Source organism: Hippocampus bargibanti, linkage group LG12 (assembly GCF_051943395.1).
Source record: "Hippocampus bargibanti isolate YZ-2025 linkage group LG12, ASM5194339v1, whole genome shotgun sequence".
Classification (NCBI taxonomy): domain Eukaryota; kingdom Metazoa; phylum Chordata; class Actinopteri; order Syngnathiformes; family Syngnathidae; genus Hippocampus; species Hippocampus bargibanti.
Window position 1 is genome coordinate 14,024,107 of NC_142745.1, and position 25,562 is coordinate 14,049,668.

The 25,562-nt window shown below is 41.5% G+C and overlaps 1 protein-coding gene across 2 annotated transcripts; it reads left to right on the forward strand.

The window, feature by feature from the left end:
* The first annotated feature begins 23 nt into the window (after positions 1-23).
* padi2 (peptidyl arginine deiminase, type II) lies at positions 24-25,506 on the forward strand. Of its 2 annotated transcripts, none has more exons than XM_089009896.1 (16): positions 24-201; positions 7,073-7,244; positions 7,332-7,401; positions 7,494-7,555; positions 9,593-9,710; positions 11,578-11,727; positions 11,806-11,981; positions 13,193-13,296; positions 13,857-13,968; positions 14,911-15,018; positions 15,339-15,490; positions 15,581-15,728; positions 21,883-21,976; positions 22,045-22,124; positions 23,281-23,421; positions 25,173-25,506. In XM_089009896.1, the coding sequence occupies exons 1-16, from the start codon at positions 50-52 to the stop codon at positions 25,404-25,406; spliced, it is 2,073 nt and encodes a 690-aa protein (XP_088866022.1). In that variant the 5' UTR covers positions 24-49; the 3' UTR covers positions 25,407-25,506. The 2 variants fall into 2 exon arrangements, with proteins under 2 accessions (XP_088866022.1, XP_088866023.1); XM_089009897.1 differs by lacking the exon at positions 24-201 and adding an exon at positions 5,120-5,275.
* The last annotated feature ends 56 nt before the right edge of the window (positions 25,507-25,562 follow it).

The following is a 25,562-nucleotide window of genomic DNA, read 5'->3' on the forward strand; positions in this document are numbered from 1 at the left end:
AGAAAAACAACCTCTCCACACATTAGAGAACAGAGAGCGGTCTGCCAAAATGCAGGAACAACCACCTATGTCTCAACAAACCTCTACTATTGATTCTTTTAACATGAAGACAGATTATCAACGCACTTTTCGTTTGGACGCCAAAAGCCCCCAGAAGGTGCTGTACGTGCTGGGGACGACTTTGAAGGCAAACCTGCGCAGGTAAGCAGAAGGGGGGAATGCGGCTCACAAGTCGCTCAGCAGATCTCTCATCAAAAGTTGATGTTTTATGCATGTTTTCAATTATATATATATTTTTAGATTTTATTCTCCCTAACATCACCCAAGTTGACTGTATTCCTATACTGCGTTAAATTGTATTATTATGCTATGTGCATGCACAGTAATACTGTACATTAATTTTACCGGCTAATGTTCTGTTATTTAAAAGTAAAGTCCATAATGACGGCAAAGGTAAACCTATTTGTTTTGGATCTGTCTAATTTCTTTTTTCAATAGATGTAACCGGTTGTTTGGCAAAATTTGTGCTTGGAAAAAAAACAAGACTTGTACGAATACCAGCATTCAGATCAGTCTTGAGACAGGGTGTGATTACTCATAAAAATGCTCCCATACTATTACATTGCTACTACTTTATGAGCACATTGTACATGAATGATGATACTTTTTTAATATTAGTAAAGTGAAGTATGTGTTCCAAAAACGTTTTTTTTTTCTGTTTAGGGATGATATTTCATTGAAATAATAATTTTCAACATATTTTCATCCCAATTGTAACAGGTCATGGTATTACAAAGTTATTGTTACTCAATATCGGCAAATCTTCTAATGTACATCAATGAGAAGGTTTCTTCATCTGTACAAATTTGAAGGTTTCGGACGTTTCGCCTCCTATCCAAGAGGCTTCGTCAGCGAACTAAAGTCTGACTGGTCGTATCGGCCCTATTTAAATATCCCTAATGTCCAGACATGGTATGATAGGTCCCTACTCTAGGGTTGGGGGGAGCAGAGGACCACTCACTGTTGCCCCACTGATTGTTCCTACATTCCTGACTAACGACTGGCCTATTTGCCCCACTCCCACCGGTAACACCTCATCAGCATTACGAATGTTGCCTAACCGGTTTTGCCTAAGCAGGCTATTGTATGAACGATCCAAATTGAACCTCACCCCACCAGACCGGTTTAATGAAGGATTTTGTTGTTTTATAAGAACCGCTTCTTTTATCCCCCTTTCAAACCATCTATGTTCTTTCGCTAAGATTTTAACCTCATTGTCGTCAAATGAGTGGTTGCTAGCTTTTAGGTGCAAATGTACTGCCGATTGAGGCCCACTTGTATTATCCCTGCGATGTTGATAAAGTCTTTTATTGAGAATTTGTTGAGTCTCCCCAATGTACTGCTCTTTACAATTTTCATTCTTACAATGTATGGAATAAACTACATTACTTTGTTTTTCATTTGGTAGCCTATCTTTTGGATGAACTAATTTTTGCCTTAACATGTTTATCGGTTTGAAATAAGTAGGAATTTTGTGTTGCCAAAGGACTCTGTAATTTTTCAGAAACTCCTGCAATGTAAGGTACTGCTACTCCTCTCCTTTTTGTAGCTTGAGAATTTTTGGTTTCATTCCCTATTCTTTCTTTCTGGCATTTGTTGAATGACCACTGAGGGTACCCACAGTTAGTGAGTGCTCTCCTGATATGTTTTGACTCCTTTTCTCTACCTTCAATGCTAGTTGGTATTAGTTTAGCCCTATGCTGGAGGGTTCTGATAACTCCTAGTTTGTGTTGTAAAGGGTGGTTAGAGTCAAAAAGTAAGTATTGGTCAGTGTGCGTAGCCTTCCTAAAGACTTCTGTTTTTAGCGCTCTGTCCTCTTTTATAATTACTTTACAATCCAAGTCGGCTAGTTGGTTCTCTTTAATGTCCTCACGAGTAAATTTAATGTTGATGTCTACCGAGTCGAGGTGATCTGTGAAGGATTGAATTTCTTGTTTTTTAATTATGACAAAAGTATCGTCCACATATCTAAACCAGTGTCTAGGTTTTGTCCCCGGGAAGGATGTGAGGGCCTGTTTCTCCATCTCTTCCATGTACAGATTAGCCACTATGGGTGAAACTGGTGATCCCATAGCACAATCATGAATTTGTTTATAAAATTTCTCCCGAAATTGAAAATACGTAGTATTAAGGCAGATTTCCAATAATTGACAGATGTGATCCGCTTTAAGTTTGGTTCTTTCATGCAGAGAAACGTCCACCAGCAGTCTCGTCCTCACCACTGAGACTGCTGCTGGGGTTGGGACAGATGTAAAGAGAAAAGTCACATCGTATGATGCCAAAGTTTCCTCAGGTTCCAATATGAGGTCTTTGATCCTCTCTACAAACCCTGTGGTGTTCTCTACGTGATATTCTGTGTTACCAACCAATGGAGCTAAGATAGTTTTTAAATATTTGGCTACATTGTATGTGGAGGAGTCAATGCTACAAACAATGGGTCTGAGGGGGAACCCTTCTTTATGTATTTTTGGCAGGCCATAGATACATGGCGTGGCCTCTCCCGGGTAAAATCTAAAATACATCTGTTTGTCTATATGTTTTCCTTTCTCTAACTTTTGGAGACAGTCTATCATTTCTTTCTTGTATCTATTGGAAGGGTCCCTTTTTAGTTGCTCATAAGTGTTAGAATCACTGATTAACCTATTTATTTTGTCTTCACAATCCAATGTGTTGAGAAGCACTGTGCATCTGCCCTTGTCTGCTGGCAAAATAGTAATATTTTTGTCTTTTTGTAGAGTAGTTAACGCCTTTCTCTCTTCTAATGTTATGTTGGACGGAGGTAGTTTGGCACTACTGAGAAAGGCTGATATTTTAATGCCTAGATCATCTGCCTCTGCATACGAAAGTTTGTTATTTTTAATAGCCGATTCAGGAGCTGTGATGTAATCTATTGTAGGTATTGTTTTAGGAGTCACTGAGAAATTTAAACGTTTGGTTAGTACCGCCTTTTCTGTCTCTGAGAGATCTCTGTCTGACAAATTTTTGATCCAATTCTCCCTTGAAATCTGCTCATTCCTAATTTTTCGCGTGTTTACCAGTAGATGAGATTGTTTCAGTAAAAGTATTCCTTCTAATGTACAGTATTTTCCGGGGTATAAGATGCACCAGAGTATAAGGCGCACCCACAATGAACGGTGTTCCATATATAAGGCGCACCGAACAATAAGGCGCACCTTCAATGAATGGAAAGAGTTTTCAAAATATATAAAAGTTTTCCAAATATAAGGCAGACCACATGATAAGCCGCTACAGTACAGGCAGGGGTTACGCCTGACTTCTTTAGGGGGAAATGGAGTATAAGGCACCCCTTATACAATCCTACTGTCACGATTTGCAAGGCGGTGGAGGGTGTGGACCCCAAGAAAAGCAGACAGGGGGGAGGAGCAGGATGTATTTGCCAAATTGTATTAAATAAAGTGAGAAAGGAACAAAATCTCAAACAACAAAGTCATCAGAACAGAAAGGTCCAAAGTAGCAAACTAAACCACAACTAAAACATGACATGGGGAAACAAACATGACAGGGTGAAACAAACAATGACCCGACACTGAAGGGTCGTGCCGGGAGTCCTTTTAACAGCCACTGATTAAAATGACTAACACCCATGCACCTGCAGGCAGGGCCACCTGTTGGTCGCACACAGAAATGTCACATCCACAAACTAAATGGAGTCGGTGGCCGCTGACAGTAGTTGGAGACCTGTGGCTCAGTATTTTTTCACATATAAGGAGCACCTGCACATCTTTTGAAGAAAATGAAGGCTTTTGGGTGTGATTTATACACAGGAAAATACGGTATACAGTGATACCTCGGCTTACGAACACTTTATTTAGTTAATGAACTTTTCGCTTTACGAACATTAAATTCGCGAGAATATAATCTTAGCATACAAACTAGTTTTCAGGAAACCCCCACACACCCTTTCTCTGAGTGCATATGTGGTATACGTGGTTTGTTATCAAGGATACATTTGCTATTATGGGACAGAAAAAGACCCCACTACAGGCTTGTGTTCAGCCGAAGAGGACATCAAAAGAAAATTACAGTCGATCATAAAAAGGAGATTATCGAAAAACACGAACGAGGTGTACGTTTGTGTGACTTAACGTCCCAGTACCAGGACGCTAAGTCGACCATTGCTACGCGTGGCTAAGACTGTTTCTGTGTTGTCTACACTACGGTGTCAGGCAATACAAGAGGTTGAAAAACTTCTGTTGATTTGGATTAATGAAAACCAGCTACCAGGGGACATTGTGAGTGAGGGAATTATCGCCGAGAAAGCACGGCAACTCCACTCGAATATTATCAAGAGGCAATTACATCAACGACAATCACAAAGGTAAATAAAACGACTTCATTACACAGTACAGTTTATTTTTTAACTACAATACAATAGCACATTTATTATACATATAATAAGGTATATTTTGTGTAGTTTTAAGCCTTATTTAGTAGAAAATTATGTTTTATAGGGACCTGATTATTCTAAATTTTAATGGTTTCCTATTGGACATTAATGTTTGGAAGACACACTTTTCATCTTACACATACTTTCTGGGAACCAATTAAGTTCGTAAGCTGAGGTATCACTGTATATTAATGTGAAAAAAAATATTTCCATACAAGGAGTGCTTTGCCACCATCTTACGGCATCTCTAGGCATCACATGTCTTCAACCCATTGTCTTATCAGTTATTGTGGCTTACAAAGGAAGCACATTGACCTGTTTTGTCATTTTAAACTTTCCTAGAATAGTTGTACTAAGTCTTTCCTATAATGCGGATGACACGATCACCATTCATTAACACAAAGTCCACCCTGAGATAAATGTTTGAGGGGGTGGGCGGTTCAACTTTAACTGGGATTTTCTGAATATGGCATAAAAATAAGTGAATGAGAGGGTAGAAGAAAAAGAGACAGGGTGGGGCGTGGGAGGTGGGGGCTGGACGGCGACTGGGTTGTCATATAACCAAGTGGGTGGAGTCCATCCACATGTCCAGCCAATCCCAGGCCAGATCTTAACAACAGCCTTGTCCCAGTTTTTACTTGTCACTTGTTAAATACAGGATGTGGTTGGTCTAGTCATGCAAGCCACCTGGACTGGGGACACACCGGCAGGAGCCATGATTCATCCCCGCACTTTGAGAGTAGATTATGATAAAACTACAAATGTCGTATGCGTGGTTGGCTCTGCACTTCATGTGGCCCTCAACAGGTAGGCCAGAGAAAAAGAAAAAAAAATCTTAAAAAAAATAAAATAATAATAATAATAATAATAATAATAATAATAATAATAATAATAATAATAATAATAATAATACATTTTATTTTCAAGCACCTTTCAAAGCTCTCCAGGACACTTTACAGTCACAGATAAATTACACACAAATAATCAGCTTTCTTGACATTTCCATTGGGACATGAAGGCTTTTGGGCACGTGATGAGATCCTAAACTAGAGCTAGGTGTGTCCATACAAAGATTATAATACTCTTTTTATATCTGTTTATCTGGGGGGGAGGCAGTATATTTTTGAAGAATGTGTTTGATGCTGTTTTGTGGTGTGCATACTGTATCACGTGCACTGTTGTAGTTTGGTTTCCTAGCGACATGTGTGGTTCAAAAACTACAGCCGCACCCATTTAAAGCTCAGATAACTCCAGACCCATATAATTAAGGAATTAAGTATTTTTTTCTGATGAAAGAAGACAGTCTAAGGTTTCTTACGCTGCATTGAATGTTTTTGTGCTCCTAAAACTCATTATTCTGTGTGTCCTGGAATTCGAGTGACAATGACAAAACCCCTGATACTGGAGTGGACACATTTTTTGTGTCATGTGCATGTCTGGCAGTGAATGAGTTAAACTCCATACCTATTGTTGTGGTTACTATCACATGTTGTCTCAGGCCTTCTGAAAAATGCCATTTTGAAGTGCGGACATGACATATGCGTTTCTTATTTTTGCCATCAACAAGTCAATATGCAGATGCTGCTGCCGGCTACACAGTCAAAACAGGCTTTGTATTGTCACAGTGCAAACACGAGAGACTTTGTTGTCGCATAGAAATGCATCTGCCGTGCCAAACACCAGCCGACGCAGCACATCCAAGCCGAGACTGGATGACAGAGTGAATGCAAAACGGTTCACTCGTGATGTCAAGGGACAGAAACTTAAATATATGTCTCTCCTTGTCACTGCCATTGGGCCTGTGATGCACAGCAAGAATGCTCAAAGCAAGCTGGGGCATGTTTTTTTTTTTAGGGGAGAGAATGTCTTGCGTGGGGGGTAATTCCCACCGCAAAACGGCTGCTTCCGGAAATTAGGGTTAGGATAGTGTGGTAGTGATGATAGCGTCTGTTGTGCAAACGAAGCCCTGAAGGCACCGAGGATCAAGTTTCGCAAGAGCGACTCCAGTTAAACATACTGTATTTGTTTACTCTTGAAGGCCTTGCAGTCTCTTTGCAATATTTTATATATATATATATATATATATATATATATATATATATATATATATATATATATATATATATATATATATATATATAAGAGAGAGAAAGAGAGAGAGAGATAGAGAGAGAGAGATAGAGCGAGAGAGAGAGAGAGAGACAGACAGCGAGCGACAGACAGACAGCGACAGACAAAGAATGACAGACAGACAGACAGCTAGACAGCTAGATAGATAGATAGATAGATAGATATATAGATAGATAGATAGATAGATAGATAGATAGATAGATAGATAGATAGATAGATAGATAGATAGATAGATAGATAGATAGATAGATAGATAGATAGATAGATAGATAATGTGTGTGTAGACATATGTACTGTATATGTGTATATGTTCTTTTAGTTTAGTAGTTTTTTTGTCCTTTCCTTTCACTTTGACAATGTTCATAATTCTTTCTTCATGTCAATGCTTTGAAATCTAATTATTTTGGGCACACTGCATCTGAATTGCACTATTCCAATAAAACTGCCTTGCGTTTTATAATGTGATCCTTACAGGAGTGCACCTCCCAACTCTGCGTTCTTCTCAGTCAAATGCACTCACAATGTTCAGTTCAGGATTGAACCGCCAACCCAGGCGACCTCTCACCTCTCCCCCATGGCCCTTGATGGAAAGTCAGTGCTGCTCATTACGATGAGCAGTGCAAGCCAACATGAGAACGATAACAAGGTAACAGAACAGGAGTGAAGCTGCGTGTGACGGTTAAAATTATTTTAATACTGTTTTGCCTGAACCTGTTTTGTGTTGTTTTTCAAGCTTACTGTACGATACTACGGGCAGAAGAAAGACGTTTTGAGCAACGCCATCCTGCACCTGACAGCACTCGGTATGCTTAACACATAATGAAACTTCATTTGGTGACAAAATGTCGCGTATTTTCTTTAGATTTCAATGACATGAAACTTGTTTGTCAAACAGAGATCTCTCTCGATGTGGATGCCGACCGTGATGGCGTCGTAGAGAAAAATAACCCCAATAAGGTGAACTCAAGTGCCAACATGACTACTTGGAATAAAATTAAATGAGTAGTTAGTACTGTCTTTGGTCAAGTGCCATTCATTTCCGGTCTGGAAACAAAAGGGTGAATGTCACTGGCTCTGGAAGCCGTGATGTTTCTCCAAAAATACTGTAAAGTGTCCTTGAGAGCTTTGAAATGCGCTTGAAAATAAAATGTATGATTATTATTATTTTTATTATTATAAAAATGTGCTAAATTTGCTGTAAAAATTGTCTGTTAAAAATAAAAAATGAGTTGTCATTGAAACAAAAGTCAGCCCCATTTCTCATTACATGGGGCATAACCTCCCACCATAGTACAGCGTTGGCAAACAGCGTTAGCAACCTTAAAGAAAAAATAGTTAATTCCTAAATTATATGGGTCTGGAGTTATCAGAGCTTGAAATGGGGGCGGATGTGCAAAATACAATGCAATACATATCTATTTGGCTGCCTTTCCAGCAGCTCCTGTGTTTTGTTTTTCTACTTATTTCTTTCCTTTCCTCTTCCTTTCATAACTTTGCTGCTGTGTTACTTCTGGGTAGAGTGAACGCTGGTGTGAATGACTGCCGCTGCTCACCCGCATAAAACAAAAGTTCTTATCCCATGACTGTAAATTGTCCTTGAGAGTTTTGAAAGACGCTTAGAAATGAATTATTATTATTATTATTATTACAGTAAAGTCTCGTTATATCAATATTCAAGGGAGTCCGAAAAAATATCGATATAACCGGGACTATCGATATATCCGACCCTGTTTGCATGTAATTTTCTCCGTGTGTGCATAGAAATAGTATCGATATAACCGGGACTATCGATATATCCGGTATCGATATAACGAGACTTTACTGTATTATTATTATTATTATCAACCATTGATGCATTGCAGCGCAATGTTTTTCCCTTCCACACGGGGCAGTATTTCCCTTTTTTGCTTTGTTCCAGCTTCAGCTGTTGTTAAAGCGCTATATAAACCAATCTGTATGTATTGCATTGTATTTGGGACATCCGCCCTCATTTCAAGCTCATATAACTCAAGATCCATATAATTTAGGAAATAACTTTTTTTTCTGATGAAAGAGACTAAGGTTTCTTATGCTGCATTGAATGTTTATGTAGTCGTAAAACTCAATATTTTGAGGGTCCTGGAAATTGAGTGACAATGACAAAATCCCTGGCACTGGAGTGGACACATTTTTTCACGTCTGGCAGTGAATGAGTTAAAAACTTTTTTTGTGGTTTACATGGAGCAATTTGAAATTTTGGTTCGGCCTTTAGCAGGCATCATGGAATTTCCCAAGTTTGATTTGCTTTCGAGAGCTGAATGAAATGCTGTGGCGGGCCGGATTTGGCCCCCGGGCCTTGACTTTGACACCAGTGTCATAGTGTGTGGGTGTTAAATGACTACTATTCTGACTGTATCAATACAGAGCATTAAAAGCTTTGTAATGTATTTGAATGTATATTCTGCGTACAGGCATACCAAATAAATTGTCAGTCAGTGTAAAAACCTCAAGGCTAAAATTTGAACGCAAGTCTTAGCACGATAGCCTGCAGTTTGCTGAAATGAGATCTATCAACTCCAGCCACCTGTTGCATGATTTAGATGTTCCTGGAGGTATTAACAAGAGAAAGAAATGACACTAAGTGTACAGGAAAAAGGATAAAGGGAGATGACATAGCAGAAAACAGTGCGTGTGATCCGGTGGTAGAGGGATTAGCATCGGCCTCACAGTGCAGAGGGATCAGGGTTTGATTCCGGCTCCAGCCTTCCCGTGTGGAGTTTGCATGTTCTCCACATGCCTTTGTAGGTTTCCTCCCGCATTCCAAAAGCATGCATGAACACTCTAACCGAACACTCAAACATGTCCCGAGATGTGTGCCCAAAGATTGGCTGGAAACCAGTTCAGGTTGTCCTCTTCCTACTGAGCGAAGACAGCTGGGAGATGTTCAAGCATGTCCATGAGAATAAGCGGGTTATTAAATGGATGGATGGGTTATGATGATACTTTTTCTCTTAGGGGTCTTGGAAATGGGGTCCCGATGGACATGGAGCCATCCTATTGGTCAACTGCGATTCTGAGCGACGTTTTGGCAAACAACTCGACACGGAGGTGGACTACATCGCCAAGTTATCTGGTAAAAAAGATGTGCCCTTCATTTAATGATCCTACTAAACTCATTGGCGAATTTATTCGGGAATTGATTGGATGACATAGTGCGCCCTTCCCGAATGTGCTCGGATTTTGTTTTTCGCAATGTTTTTCCCTTCCACAAGGGGGCAACATTTCCCTTTTTTGCATGTTAGCGCTTCGTTCCAGCTGTTGTTCAAGCGCTATATAAACCAATATGTATGTATTACACCAGGGGTCGGGAACCTTTTTGACTAAGAGAGCCATAAAAGTAAAATATTTAGAAATGTTTTTCCTCGAGAGCCACACGCACGCACGCGCGCACATACAAACGCTCACGTGCGCGCACGCACATACAAACGCTCGCGTGCGCGCACGCGCGGCTACTTTTCAACAAAATATCACAATGTATTATTTAAAATAACTTTGTGATAGTACTCACCGTTAACATTGATGGTTTTCCGTTCCTTGTGTTTGGTAAAAACCCAGGCAAATGATTGGAATGAAATTCAATTTGCCGGTCCAGAGGCGAAGTTACTGCTAGCTGGCCTGCACACGGCTCATAAGCTTCCACACTTGCTATCTGCAATCTACTTCTGGCAGAAGTATGTCGATGCTAACGTTAACATGGGGCTTGTTAAAATGTCACTGACATTCGACTGTTTTATCAATGGTATTGTTTCATTGCAAATTAGAATCAGAACATTTTCTCTCCTCTAATGCTCCGGTGCATTCACGCTGAAGTGCACAAGTTGGGCTCATTTAAAGGGGCGTTTACCTATTTCAACATGACGGCCACTATCATCCAATCAACATGGCGCTTTCGGCCATTCTAGGTCAGTGTCATCCAATCAAAATTGCGCTTTCCGCCAACTGCTGCCCCAACGGGAAATGAACGACGAAAAAAACGACAATATGTATTATAATATGTAATATTTATCGGCGAGCCATAATGCAATCATCAAAAGAGCCATATATGGCTCGCGAGCCATAGGTTCCCGACCCCTGTATTACACTGTATTTTTGTGATTATTCATGATTTGAATGCCCAACTTTGGGGGTGCATGATCCAACCGCAGTTGAAGAACTGCCGTTGTAAGGGAGTATACACACAAAAGATCGTAGAAGCCCATGTCAAAGCTTCCCGATTCTGATCACGATTAGAAAATTAATAAAAAGCACGCATTGATTATATTTAGCTATCCACCTAGCTAGCTACATAACTAGCTACATAGCTAGCTATTTATTTGCTATCTATTAATTATCTGGCTGGCTAGCTATCTAGCTCGCTATCTATTCGCTCTCTTTTGGCTACCTAGCTAGTTTTCTATCTATTTGAGTTACTTCTGGGTTGCGTGAACGCTGGTGTGTGTGGCTACCGCTACTCACTCACAGAAAAAAAACTGTACCTGTGACTGTAAAGTGACCTTGAGAGTTTTTAAAAGTGCTTATAAATGAAATTATTATTATTATTATTATTTTGGACAGCTGCCCTCATTTCAAGCTCATATAGCTCCAGACCTATATTATTTAGGAATTAACACTTTTTTCATGAAAGAAGAGAATCTAAGGTTTCTTGTGCTGCATTGAATGTTTATGTAGTCCTAAAACTCAATATTCTGGGGGTCCTGGAATTTGAGTGAAAATGACAAAACCCCTGGCCCTGGAGTGGACACATACTTGCACATGTGAGGTTCGCTGAAGAAACTAAATTATTGATTTATGTCAGTTTGTTTTTCTATGTATATGCCCTGGTTGGGATGGAAATTACCTTTGACTGGAATGAGGAAAATAATAAATAATAATAACATAATGAGGGAAATGGATGTACTGAGGCGTACCTAATGTTATGGCCTTTCTCTGCTCATGTGCAGACCTCCGGGACATGTCTGAGATGGTTTTGCGGACGCGAGGACCAGCTAAGCTCCCAGACGGCTACAAGCTCACCATGCACATCTCTCAGAGTGACGCAGAGAGCATAAGAGTCTACAGTCCCAGACTTCACTCGCACAATAACTTCCTGTGTGAGTAAAGAAAATGAACACATTGTGAAACGTGTGACCTGTTGTGATCAAATTAATCAAAATAACTTTTTATTTCAGCCAGCGTATCGAGCAGCTTTACGAGAGTGCTGACCAGCCGTGTATTATCCAGGCAGGTGCCATACCTCGGTGGTGAAGCCGAGACTAGCTTTTACGTGGAGGGTCTCAGGTTTACGGACAAGGACTTTGACGGTCTCATCACTATCAACCTTAGTCTGCTGGAGCCCATCTGTAGAGTAAGTAAGAGTACCTCAATATATTACCGTATTTTCTGGGATATAAGGCGCACCTTCAACAAATGACATATTTTAAAATGTTTTCCATTCATAAGGCGCACTGCATTGTAGAGGGCACCTTCAATGAATGACATATTTAAAAACTGTTTCCATACATAAGGTGTACCGCATTATAAAGGGGCAACTTCAATGAATGACATATTTTAAAATGTTTTCCATACATAAGGTGCACCGCATTATAAGGAAAACCTTCAACAAATGACTGTCACGTTTTGCGAGGTGGTGATGGCAGATGTGGATCCCAAAAAGCAGGCAGGAGGGAGAAGCAGGTTGTATTTGAGAAATTGTATCAAAATAAAGTAAACAGGAACAAAAATCTAAAACATCAAAGTCTTTCAAACAGACGTTGACGTGGACGTTACGGCTCGTCGAGTGACGCAATTTAAACTCGACGAGGCGTGGGCTAACGTGGACGTTGCACTGCCAGGCACAGGGTGGAAATTTGTCAAGTTGCATGCGAGAAGTTGCATTAAAATAAAGTCAACAGGAACAAAATCTAAAACACGATAAATGTATTGATATTGATACATGTAAATACATGTATCAAATGAATACTAAGAGTAAAAGTCTGCCAAGATGAAACAAACACATGCACAGCATACAATGCATACAAAGCATACAACATACAACACATGCATATAACATACATCAGCATACAACATGTACAGCGAATGGTCGTGCCGGGAGTCCTTTTGAGCGTCACTGATTGTAACGACCAGCACCTGCGAGGCATCAGGCAGGGCTGACAGCGCTACCCATTGGTCACCAATCCGAACGTGGCAGTTCACCTGTGCAGGTGCATGCGGGGCCGACAGCACCACCCGTTGGTCGCCAACCAGATCACGACAATGACATATAAAACATTTTCCATTGATAAGGCGCACTGCATTATAAGGGGCACCTTCAATGAATGATATATTTTAAAACGTTTTCCATACATAGGGTGCACCGCATTATAAGGGGCACCTTCAATGAATGACATATTTGAAAACGTTTTCCATCCATCAGGCACACCGCATGATGAGGCTCATGGTCAGCTTTTGAAAAAAAATATTTTCCTTTAGGTGCGCCTTATAGTGCGGGAAATACGGTGAGTTTTGAGGGACTCAGAATCATGTTATTCTCAACCAATTTCTCGCTTATGATGACAGGGTCTTCCCGAGACCCCCATTTTCACAGACACCGTTGTGTTCAGAGTGGCACCGTGGATCATGACTCCAAACACCTTGCGGCCTATAGAGGTGTTTGTGTGCAGGTAAAAAATAAATAAAGAAATAAAGAAGGATCATATTGGTGGTCTCGATTAGCGACTGTATATCACGATGGCGGCACAGTGTCGAGGCCCTAGGTTCAAATCTGTGCCTGTGTGGATTTTCTCCGGGTATTTCAAGTTTCTTCCACATTCCAAAAACACTCATGGAAGGCTAATGGAACACTATAAATTGTCCGAAGGTGTGATGATGACCATGAATGGTTGTTAGTCAATGTGTAGCCTGTGATTGGCTAGCAACCGGTTCAGGGTGTCCTCCGTCTACTGCCCAAAGACAGCTGGAAGACTCCAGCATGCCTGTTGCCTTTGTAATGATAATCTTGTGGGATAATTGATGAAATATATTCATATCAAAGATATACTCTTCTTATGTTTTGAAAAATATAGTCTCTGTTAGGCTAGCCGACCTGCACCAGTGGGTGTAAGCCAGCTCCACTATGTGCCATCCCAAAGATTAAATCATCTTTTGGTTCTTACTTTTGCTTCCTGCTTCATTAATAAATGACCCAATCAGTCTCTCTCCTTTTTCACTGTCTACTGCTTAGCACCTCGGACAACTACGGCTTCCTGAAAGGAATGAAGAATCTTGTGATGAAAACCGGCTATAAACTCAACATCTGTCACGAGTATATGAACAGAGGCGACCGCTGGATCCAAGTAAGATCAGGAAATCTCCTGCGGTTTCTTTTTTTTTTTTTTTTTTAATAAATTTGATGCTTATTTATGTGTAAAACCAAATGCAAAATGTAGTCCAGAACATTTTAGCATGGTAGCCAGTTAGCAGGCGCATCAAGAAAATTGCTGCAATATATCTTTTTAGATGATGATGATCTTTATTACAATTATTATTAATATTATTATTATTAATTTCGTTGCTGCTTGTTAATAAGCAGAATACCATTTGAACCCATTGGCGAGCCGTGGATTTCATTGCTAGGCCTTCAGTAGCGCTACACCTGAATCAATCCAGACTAAAAAAAGTGTGGTGTGATTTACAACAAGTCCACTAGAGCAGTTGCGCCACGGACCGGTTTAATGTCAGACAATATTTTTACGGACCGGCGGATAAATATACAACAAAATAAAATGATGCGACAGGCATTGAAACTACTTATTTTGCTAGCTTACGGTGGGCTAATTTTAGCGGTATGTGTCATGTGACCTAGACAAGCATTTTGACATGCATCAAGAGGAAGTCATAGACGGATGTAATTTGGTAATTTTTCATTTTCCAAAATAAAACATAGTTCGGACTCAGATAATAAATAAAACGGAAATTATGTAAATTATTTATTCTTTCTGCACGGCACCAAATGACCCACGGACCGGTACTGGTACGCGGCCCGGGGGTTGGGGACCTCTGCACTAGAGAGTGCCATTAGCCAGGAAATAACTGACCGGCCTTTCTTCAAGATGTCCATTTTGTCTTGAAAAGTCCGTCTTGAAAATAAAACACACACATCAATTTAGAGTTTTCAATAAGCTTAACATAAATGTCTGCAATATGGAAGGTAGTGAGAAAACACTAGTCCATTGGTTACTGTTCTTCCATGTGGTCACTTATTGTATTTAATCTACATGGAGGCCATTTTCTCCTAGGATGAGCTGGAGTTTGGTTACATCGAAGCACCACATCAACGCTTTCCTGTGGTCTTGGATTCCCCCAGAGATGGAGAACTTGTGGATTTTCCATATAGTGAACTACTGGTGAGCGACATTAGGTCTTCCTTGAATGCTTAACGTTAAAGTTCATGTCAAATATAAATGTGAAACAGAACAGAGAATACACCCTTGCTTAATTTGAACTTAAAACAAAACAAAAAAAATCAAACAAAAAAGTATTTTAAAAAAAAAGGATAAAATTCTTTAAAATCGTGAAAGCACTATCAGTACTGTACTATCAGTTTTCAGTCGTACAACATGTTTTCAGTAATTAACTTTACATCTGTACTATGTGTTGTATTTTGAAATCCATATTTGAATTCACTTTAGGGAGTAATTTAGCATTACATTTGGAAATTTTTCAGGGTCCCGACTTTGGCTATGTTACGAGAATAGCCCTGAGGAAAGATGTGAGCAGTTTGGACTCATTCGGCAACCTTGAGGTCAGTCCTCCAGTCACGGTTAACGGCAAAGAGTATCCATTGGGAAGAATCATCATCGGCGTGGCATTTCCCACGTAGGCCGGCTTTTTTAAATGTTAATTTTTGTCGTTGTTTTTTGGACGTGACAGAGCAATTATAAAAAAAAACGTTGTCTTTTGTTTAAGAACCACAAAAGGACGCAACATGACCAAAGTGGTTCAGGACTTCCTGTGGGCACAGAAGGTCCAAGAGCCTGTTGCCTTATTTTCCGATTGGCTGGTCGTTGGCCACGTGGATGAATTCATGACATTTGTTCCTGCACCAGACAGAAAGGTAAAACCGAAAGATCTCTTTGGTTGAATTTCAACACATGGTTTACAAGACACAATTCAGATTTTTCTTCAAGAGAAAAAGAACATTATTTTATGAGAACATGCGTTGATTTCCCCCAATATCAGGATTACTGGGGGGTGGCTGGGGAAAAGGGGGACACACTGTCACAGGTGGATCATTTTCCGGACCAATGTTGCCCTCCTGAGATTGGTCAACTTCCGCAGCTCCCGGCTCCGTCCCCGGCAGTTCATTCCCCAGTTGATTGTCATCATGGTGGGTTGTCTCCACAAAGCTCACGTCCCGCGGTTCTGGTGAGTCTGGTCGGGTGCTCTGGCGATGCAACACTGGATAATACTCATCCTCCTCATCATCCTCTTCCGGATCCATTTCCGGCATCTTGTTCGGTCGTTGCCGAGTGGACTTTTCCTTGGACTGGGACTGTAGTGAAGTCTCTAATGGCAAATGATCACATGGCAGCAAGAGATTGCGGTGGAGTATCCTAGATCTGCCCTTCCCCCTCTCAGGTTTCAGCTCATAAACTGGAATGTCTTGGCTGACTTGACGAACCACTGTATGAACAACATCTTCCCAGTGGTTTCTCAGTTTGCCTGAACCTCCACGTGGGGTTAAGTTTCGAACCAGAACACGATCACCGGGCAACAGGGTAGAATACTTTAGTTTACTGTCATATAGTCTCTTACTCCTGGCAGCAGCTTTGTTGTTATTTTCTTGCGTGATCGCATACGCTTCCTCCATGCCCTGTTTCCACTTCTTCACATAGTCCTTCTGGTTGGTTTCACCCTGGTTCGAGTCTGGATTCAAGCTAAACAACATATCAACTGGCAAACGTGGTGAACGTCCATAAAGTAAGTAAAAAGGTGAGAACCCTGTCACCTCACTTTTGGTACAGTTGTAAGCATAAACGAGTTTGTTTAGTGAGTCTTTCCAGTTACTCTTTTGTTTCTCTGTCAGTGTCTTTAACATCTGGATCAGTGTTCGATTAAATCGTTCAACTTGTCCATTTCCCTGTGGATGGTAGGGGGTTGTCCTTGAACCCGCAACCCCACAATATTCCTTCAGTTGAGCAAAAAGTTGATTTTCAAATTCACCACCCTGATCATGGTGAATTCGAAGGGGGAACCCAAACTTTAAAGCATAGTCATTAAAGATTTTGTCTGCCGCTGTTTTGCCAGCTTTGGACGTTGTAGCATAAACTTGAGCGAAACGTGTAAAATGGTCTACTAGCACAAGCACGTATTCATAACCACCCTTACATTTATCAAGATGCAAAAAGTCAACGGAGACAAGTTCAAAAGGCTGAGTAGTCACAATATTAGTAAGAGGGGCTCTGGTCTCACGGTTGGGCTTTTTGTGTTTTAGGCACACACACTCTCTCAGTACATAGTCCTCTATTTCTTTTTGCATAAAGGGCCAGTAAAAACGATCCCTTACAAGGGAAAGAGTCCTTTCTACACCATGGTGGCCCATTTCATCATGCAGCTCTTTTAACACTGTCACCTTGTGTTTTTCAGGAAGCAGTAGTTGGGTTCTGTTTGCCGTTTTTCTGTACAAAACACCTCTGTCATTAAAGTGTAGCTTGTCCCATTCCCTCACAAGACAAACAACTTGAGGACAATGCTTTCTTAGTTCAGTACCTAGCGGTTTCGTCTCCGCCAGTTTGTATCTAATAATATGTCCTATAATGGGGTCAGTCTCTTGATCTAGCTTGATCTGTCCAACAGTCAATGGGGCTATCGGTGTGTTTAGTGACACCTCGGCACACATAGCTGAGATTCCCATAGACCAAGCTGCACTAGACTCGTTCTGTTGGTCAACCGCTTGTACGGCAGCACTCACAGCATCATATGACATTTCTTTTGTACATCCTTCCATATATGTTACCATATCAAGGGGCATCCTAGATAAACTGTCTGCATCAACATTTTCCTTACCGGGACGATATTTAACAGTAAAATTAAAATCAGAAAGTTCTGCGACCCACCTGCACCCAGTTGCATTTAACTTAGCAGTCGACAGTACATACGTGAGTGGATTATTGTCACTATACACAGTGAAGAATGGTGCATAGTACAAATAATCACGAAACTTGTCTGTGATCGCCCACTTAAGCGCCAAAAATTCCAACTTGCCCGAGTGTAAATTATAATTCTTCTCAGCTGCAGTTAATGTCCGAGAGCCATAGGCTATCACGCGAAGTTTGCCATTTTGTCTTTGGTACAACACAGCACCTAAACCCCGGTTAGAGGCATCTGTATGCAAAATGAAAGGATGCGCGAAGTCAGGAAAACCTAAAACTGGTGGTTGAACTAAACAGTCTATTAGCTGCTCTAACACTGACTGATGCTCATCACTCCACTCAATACGTGTGTTGGAAGACACACTGTTATGTCTCACTTTCCATTTTTGTCTTTGATGCTGCTGAGTCTCAACATTCAGAGGGGCTTTAAGCAAAGCATACAAGGGACTAGCGATACAAGAGAAATCTTTGATGTATTGCCTATAATAGCTTAATAGTCCCAAAATGGCTCGAAGCTCACCGACAGTGCCTGGCTGCTTGTTTTTCAGGGCACGCACTGCTGCTGTATCTGCCGGGTCCATTCTGCTCCCCTCAGCAGAGACAATCCTGCCGAGGTACCTCACTTCCGGCTTAAAGAGGTCACACTTTCGGGCTTTGAGTTTTATTCCATTTTCCCTGAGACGTCGCAACACTCGTCTGACGTCCTCAACGTGGTTGTCAAATGTCCCGCTGAAAACAAGAATGTCATCAAGATAGGGGACACATATTTCGTCCCGTAACCCCTCCAGACATTGTTCCATACACCGCTGGAACGCTGCTGGTGCATTCATGAGTCCAAACGGAATTCGAATCCATTCATAAAGGCCCCAAGGGGTCACGAAGGCAGTCAGGTGTCGGCTCCCTTTGGACATGAACCCCTGGTGGTATGCTTTGCCTTGGTCCAGCAGCGAGAAGATGGTGTTACCCCCAAGGCTATCCACCACGTCCTGTACCCGTGGGATGGGGTGCCGGTCAGGGTGTGTTTTCCGGTTCAGCTCTCTGTAATCAATACATAAGCGCAGTGTACCATCTTTTTTCCTGACACAGACGACAGGGGATGAGTAGGAGGAAGTGGACTTTTCCACCCACCCCTGCGCTATCAAGTCCTGTAAATAGTCTTTCACCTCTCTGTACATTGGCTTTGGGACAGACATATATGTCTTTGAAACAGGCTCAGTGTCTTTCAACAAAATGTCCATTTGTAGGTTTTCCACACACCCTATGTCGTCGTCCGATTTTGAAAATGATGCCGATTCCTCTCTCAACATCTGCTGAACAGTCTTTCTTTTATCTTCGTCCAAATGAGAAAGGTCAATTGGGGGGTCCCACTGCTCACTGAGAGCGATGGTGGTATTCTGGACATGGACCTCATTGACAACCACTGAAGGAAGGTCCCTTTTAAATATGTTAGCTGGGTAGACAGACCCTACCGACTGCACTGTACCAATAATAGCCTTTACTGGAAACCTAATATCATGATTAGTAGGGTTCTGGACACTAACAACTATCCTAGGGATGGAACCTGCCTTAACTGAGACCAACGAGTCACAAAGCTCGAGGCCATCTGGCCACTGTGGGTTTTCACTTGGCTCAAAAACCAATGTAACATCTTCCTTAAAGGGCTTAGCCTGTACTTTGCATGGAATAATAAGTGAGCTATGCCTGGCTATAGTGAATCTCTCATTTGTTGTTTTTACACGGTACTCATGTGCTTGTCCCAGACTAACTGCTTTTATGAAAGTGGCAGCTTTATTGCGCTTAAGGTGGGGAAAAGCTAGTCTAACCGATTTCAAGAGCTTTTCTGTATCCCCTGTTTGTGACTCATTAGAGAGGCTATCTAACACAAGACGCTCAATGACATTAAACCCTATGATAGGACACTGTTGCTGGTCACCTTTTAGTACTAATACTGGTACAAGTAGCCCTGGATCATTAGCACCAAGTTTAAATGATATCTCAAGCCATCCTACATAAGGCATATCCGTTCCATTAGCTGCCACAATATTGAGAGTGTTATCAGGGTCAATAAGTTCATTCACATTTTTCAATGACACGTCAGGTAAGTTTGTTTGTTTCCATAACTCATCTACAGCACACACCTGGGACCCCGAGTCCCAGAGTGCTTCAACCCTTTTGTTACCCAAAAAGCACCGAATAAGACATTTCTTTCCCACTAACTCCCTGACCGAAGGTAATTTGCCACACTGGTTCTTATCTGTACGCTCGACAAATGACTGCTTATGTCTCTTCTGAACGGGGCCACGTGTGTGGGGCTTACATTCCATTTTCATAGCACCACTGTAACACTGGGACCTATCTGTCTCTGTGGTCACACCATGTCCCACTGGAGTAACCCTTTCTAGTTTAAAGCATGGTTCCTAGCTGAGTTCTGTGCTTTGCAGCCTGCTCTGAAATGTTCACGACTGCCACATTTAAAACAGTGCTGACAATATTCTTCACCTGTCTGAATACAAGAATAACACCTGGGCTGAGGGCGACGGGGCATGTAGTACTGCGGAGGGGCGAACCGCTGCTGGAACTGTGCTGCCCCCCTCATCGGCCTGGGCCCTGGTGCTGGGTGGTACTGCTGAAGAGCTGATGGGGAGTGCTGGGTGTAGTAGTGCCTGGCTGGTGGATCTACCTGATATTGTGAAGGTGGAGTGAAGGCGACCTGTTCAGGGTAGTGGTCAGGCAGGCGTTCAGGTCCTCCGCTGGTGGGCTGAGAAGTGGCTGTTGGTTTCTGAATAGTCTCTTTGATCTGGGACACTTCTGCACGCAGCTCTTTTAACAGCATCATCTCTGACCTCATCTCTTTGATCTCTGAAAGGAGTTCATTCGGCACAGTAACAGTATTCTGCTTTAAAACTGTCTTCTTCCCAATCGGGACTGGTGTGTCATCTACCTGGACAGTGTTCAGCGTTGTCACCCGTGCAGCAGCATTTTTCTTTTTTTCCTGTCGCTCTTTTTCATTTGCACATGCCATGTTTAATTTTTCTAACAGTACTTCATCTGATGTGGTGGTTAGCAGGAGGAAAGGTTGCATGTCACTCTTTACATTGTCACTCTGTAACCCCGTCAGAACTGTGTGCAGGAATAAACTCTGGACCAACGTGGGATCATACTTCACCCCTGATTCAGCTTCTTGAGATGCAAAAAGAATCCTTTGACGAAGATCCATTGCACGCAGTAGAAATTTCTGTGGGGACTCTTTATTAGTCTGCATTTCCGATGAGAGCTGCTTGTACAACTCAGTGGCTCCTCTCTCTTGATAGTGAGATCGGAGAATCCTTCGTAAAGAAGTTAGGGTAAGATTTTCTTTCCCTTCGAGGTAGCTTCTCAACTGCAGACCTGGTGTTATGGCACGAACCACTGCATCGATGATCTCATCCCCCTGGTAGCCTTTACTGAGCCCACTTTCTATCTGTCTGACCAAATTAGGAAATGTGAGTTTATCTTTTTGTCCGAGTTCACCTATTTGTCCAGATATTTTGAAATCTTTGCGCCAGGGGGCAGTGTCTGGGGGCACTATGGCAGCGTAAACTGAAAATGAAATGCATGGAACTGGATATACTGTATCCAGATACTTTTAAAACCTCATCTATCTATCCATCCATCCCTGTCTGTCTGTCTGTCTGTCATTTGTTATTTTTGGTGTGTTTTTTACTTTGTTACTTCTGGGTTGAGTGAACGCTAGCGCGTGTGGCTACCGCTGCTCACCCGCAGAAAAAAATATCCTGTGACTGTAAAGTGTCCTTGAGAGTTTTGAAAGGCGCTTATAAATGAAATGTATTCTTATTATTATTATTATGCTACATGCATGTGACAATGCTACAAAACAACAACAAAAATGATTTTTAAGTTGTATAGAAATAGATATTTTGTAAACGTTTACAAACACAGGCATTCCAGCCAAGGGAAATTAAAATAGAGGAAAATGAAATTCCACTAAATAGCAGACGTCTAGTATCCCTGTTTACAACAACTTCCATTCACTGAGTTTGCTTGCTCTTCTATTCTTTTCCCTCAATGACGCTAAGACAGTGTTGTCTTTTTTGTCTGTCGCATCGTCACTGTCAGGGCTTTCGACTGCTGCTGGCGAGTCCAGATGCGGGTTATAAACTCTTCAGAGGTCTAAAGAACAACGGTCATGGACAAGCCCAACTTTTTGAGGGTACGTCTGTAATATATTCCACTTTTTGTTGTTGTCCTGAAAGTTCAAAACAATCTACTTTCTCAAAGGTCGGAATGACCAAAAGCTAATCACAGTGGACGAGATACTCGAAGACAAAGGATTCCAAGCTGAGAACAACTACGTGCAGGTGAGTCGGGTTACAGTATAAACCAGTAGCAGGCCCTGGATTTTATTGCGAGGCCTTCAGTAGTGCTCCGTTTCAATCAAACGAGACTGAAATAAGTGTGGTGTGATTTACTACAAATCCACTAGAGGCTACCATTAGCAAGGAAATCACTGACCAACCTTTGTTAATGTCCATTTTTTTTCTTGAAAAGTCCGTCTTGAAAATGGCTTTAACAGTTAATCTCCAACCAAATCATTTTCTTTTCCTTCTTCAACCATTGTAGGTTGACAAAACTGCTATTAAATTAAGACAATATACTTATTTGTTTATACCGCTCGCTACCGATACAGTTTGCTAGCTCTGGCCGGGGTACTCCTGTTGTCACGAGCGGCTTGTGAGCAGTGAGCAGTGAGCAGCAGTTTCGCTAACTATGATTGGCTAGTGACTCATAGTTCGCAAACTATGATTGACAGGTAACCAACCAATCATAGTTTGGAAAAAAAACATGACGGTGCCCCTTTTGGGTTACCAACTCGAAATCTGATTGGTGAAAGCAACAGTTTGATCGTCACATTTGATTGCGACTGGGCCCGCAGAACTGATTGTGAAGGCATCCAGGCAGATTTCAGACCTTGGTAACAAATGATGGCTGAAATGTGATTGGTTAAATGCTTAAATACGAAAACACACATCTGGAAAGAGCGCAACAGGGGAAAAGCAATGAAATGAAGTTGAAAGACAAATTGGAATTATTGAATCTGAATTTATGGACAAAATATAATTTATTAGTTTGCGATTTAGATTTCTTTAGGCTAGCAGAGAAGGCCTAGCAGGCCCTGACAGCCCGCCACTGGTATAAACTCACTGTAAGCATCCATGATGAATTAATTTAGAGTGAAACTGGTAATTTAGCCTCTAAAATGTCATTGAGAGTTTTTAAAGGCGCTTATAAATACAATGTATTATTATTATTATTATATTGCTAACCTTGCCAGTTCCTCTGATATGAGTTTTTTTTAATTAACACAGATTTATGAAACACTCAGTGGATTTTAATGATTGTTATTGATGTTTTTGTACTGTGCCTTGTAACACGTACGGGTGCTATGAATGTGCTATACAAATACATTTAATTTGAGACTTTTTTTTTGTTTGTCTTCTGTGCCTCTCGCTTCAGAGCTGCATCGACTGGAATCGAGATGTGCTGAAGCGAGAGTTAGGCCTGGATGACGCCGATATCATCGACCTGCCCATCCTCTTCAAGTTAGAACGGGACAGTGACGGCGAATTCCGGGCGGTCGCCTTCTACCCTGACATGGTACGGGGAAAATAATTTGAATGGATAGCTTACGTGGACAAAAAAAGTATCAGCAGTATAAGGAGTGGACACATTTTTGCACATCTGGCAGTGAATGAGTATTTGGAAAACGTACATATATTTATATACAGTAAAGTCTCGTTATAGCGATATCGGATATATCGATAGTCCCGGTTATATCGATACTATTTCTATGCACGCACGGAGAAAATTACATGCAAACAGGGTCGGATATATCGATAGTCCCGGTTATATCGATATTTTTCGGACTCCCTTGAATATCGATATAACGAGACTTTACTGTATTATATTTGGAAAACGTTTGTTACTTAATGAAAGTGCGCCTTATATATGGAAAAAGTTTTCAAATACACCATTCATTGGGGGTGCACATTACACTCCGGTGCACCGGAAAATACGGGATATATATTTGAGTTAGTTCCGATTGAAATGGGTCACCGTTGCTGGCTACCGAGCTATCTATCTATTAGCTGTCTAACTAGCTAGCTAGCTAACTTGGATCTATTTGAGTTCTTCCCGGTTGAACGGGGTCACCGTTGCTGGCTACATAGCTATCTATCTATTAACTTGAAAGACAGTTAATAAATTGGGTTGTAGTGTTTTTACTGTGCTATGAGGTTTGTACATACTACATTTAAAGGACAACCGGCACCATTTTTTGTTTTTGTTTCCCACTGACATCAGAAAAACGTTTTATAGCATCTAAAATACCCAAATCAGGCAGGCTGATATTTTTAGTTAAATGAAAAACACCAATAAAAATGACTTCAAAATGAATCCGGAAATGGCCAGTTTCAGAAGGTTGCTCGAGAATCAAAACAATGGCTTCAGATTCGGAGAAGATGTTTTCTTGTTCTTGTTCTTCTGAAGAGGAAAGCATAGATGTTTGCAATTGATTCTAGGAGTCCTCCCATATCAATTCGAGCCGTCAATGACAGCAATGTAGCACCCAGAAAAAGCAGAAGATTGCGCCCAAGCTCCGTTGGAAATGGGCTGATTTGTCAGCTGGGAATTTGTGTCAGCGAATATCAAATAGTTGTCTTGGTGCAACACACAACGATTCACCATGTCTAACTAGATAGATAGCTAACTTGATCTATTTCTCACGTCCACTCGAGGGACAACGGAAGGAGGTAAGGGTTGGATCCAAAATACACGGTGAGCCAGAGTTCCAATAAAGAGTCTTTACTGAGACACGCACAAAATTAACAATCAAAGAGGTGACAATAACTGAACAGACCTGTTGGCGTGGTAGTAGCGGGGAAATTCCTAGAATACAACGAGTGTACGGAAGGTGTGGCTTTTATAGCCAGAAGGCACAATTAAGGGAATGGGGAACAGGTGCGTAAACCGGGTGAGCCAGGAAGGGAGGGGCCGCTCTGAGGAGCAGCGGAGGAGAAGACAGGAGGGGAGGGGCGCGCTCCTGAAGGCGACGAAGATGTGACACTATTTGAGTTATTCCCGGTTAAACGGGGTCACTGTTGCTAGCTACCTAGCTAGCTATCTAATAGCTGTCTAACTAGCTAGCTAACTTGATCTACTAGAGTTATTCCCAGTTGAGTGAACGCTGGCACGTGTGGCTGCTGCTGCTCACTCACAGAAAAACTTACCCTGTGACTGTGAAGTGACCTTGGGAGTTTTGAAAGGCGCTGATAAATGAAATGTATTATTATTGTCATTATTAGAATAGCCTATGGCCCAAAAAGCATATTATATTGTCTATTTTCCAGGTGAATATGATCGTTCTGGGGAAAAGTCTAGGAATTCCCAAACCCTTCGGCCCTCAGGTGAACGGCCGCTGCGCCCTGGAGGCCGAGATGTGCTCCCTGATGGAGGGTCTGGGACTCACCTGTACCTTCATCGATGACTTCGCCTCCTACCACCGACTCCTTGGTGAGGTCCACTGCGGCTCCAACGTACGCAGGGAAGGTTTTGACTTCAAGTGGTGGCACTTGGACATGTGAATTGAGAAGCCTACGACGTGGATGGACACATCACTGACATGGTCTTTTATTTCATTAAACATCTCTGTTGTTTTTTATTTACAATGAGGATGCAAAGTCATACGATATGTACAAGCGAGTCTTTTTTCAAGAAGCAGACGATAACAGAAGTACAAT

Bases quoted from the DNA above. Each gene is read 5' to 3' on its own strand.
- padi2 (XM_089009896.1), top strand. From the start codon at position 50: ATGCAGGAACAACCACCTATGTCTCAACAAACCTCTACTATTGATTCT. The intron at 7,245-7,331 runs GTAACAGAACAG...TTGTTTTTCAAG, and splicing joins AACATGAGAACGATAACAAG to CTTACTGTACGATACTACGG. The intron at 11,982-13,192 runs GTAAGTAAGAGT...TTATGATGACAG, and splicing joins TGCTGGAGCCCATCTGTAGA to GGTCTTCCCGAGACCCCCAT.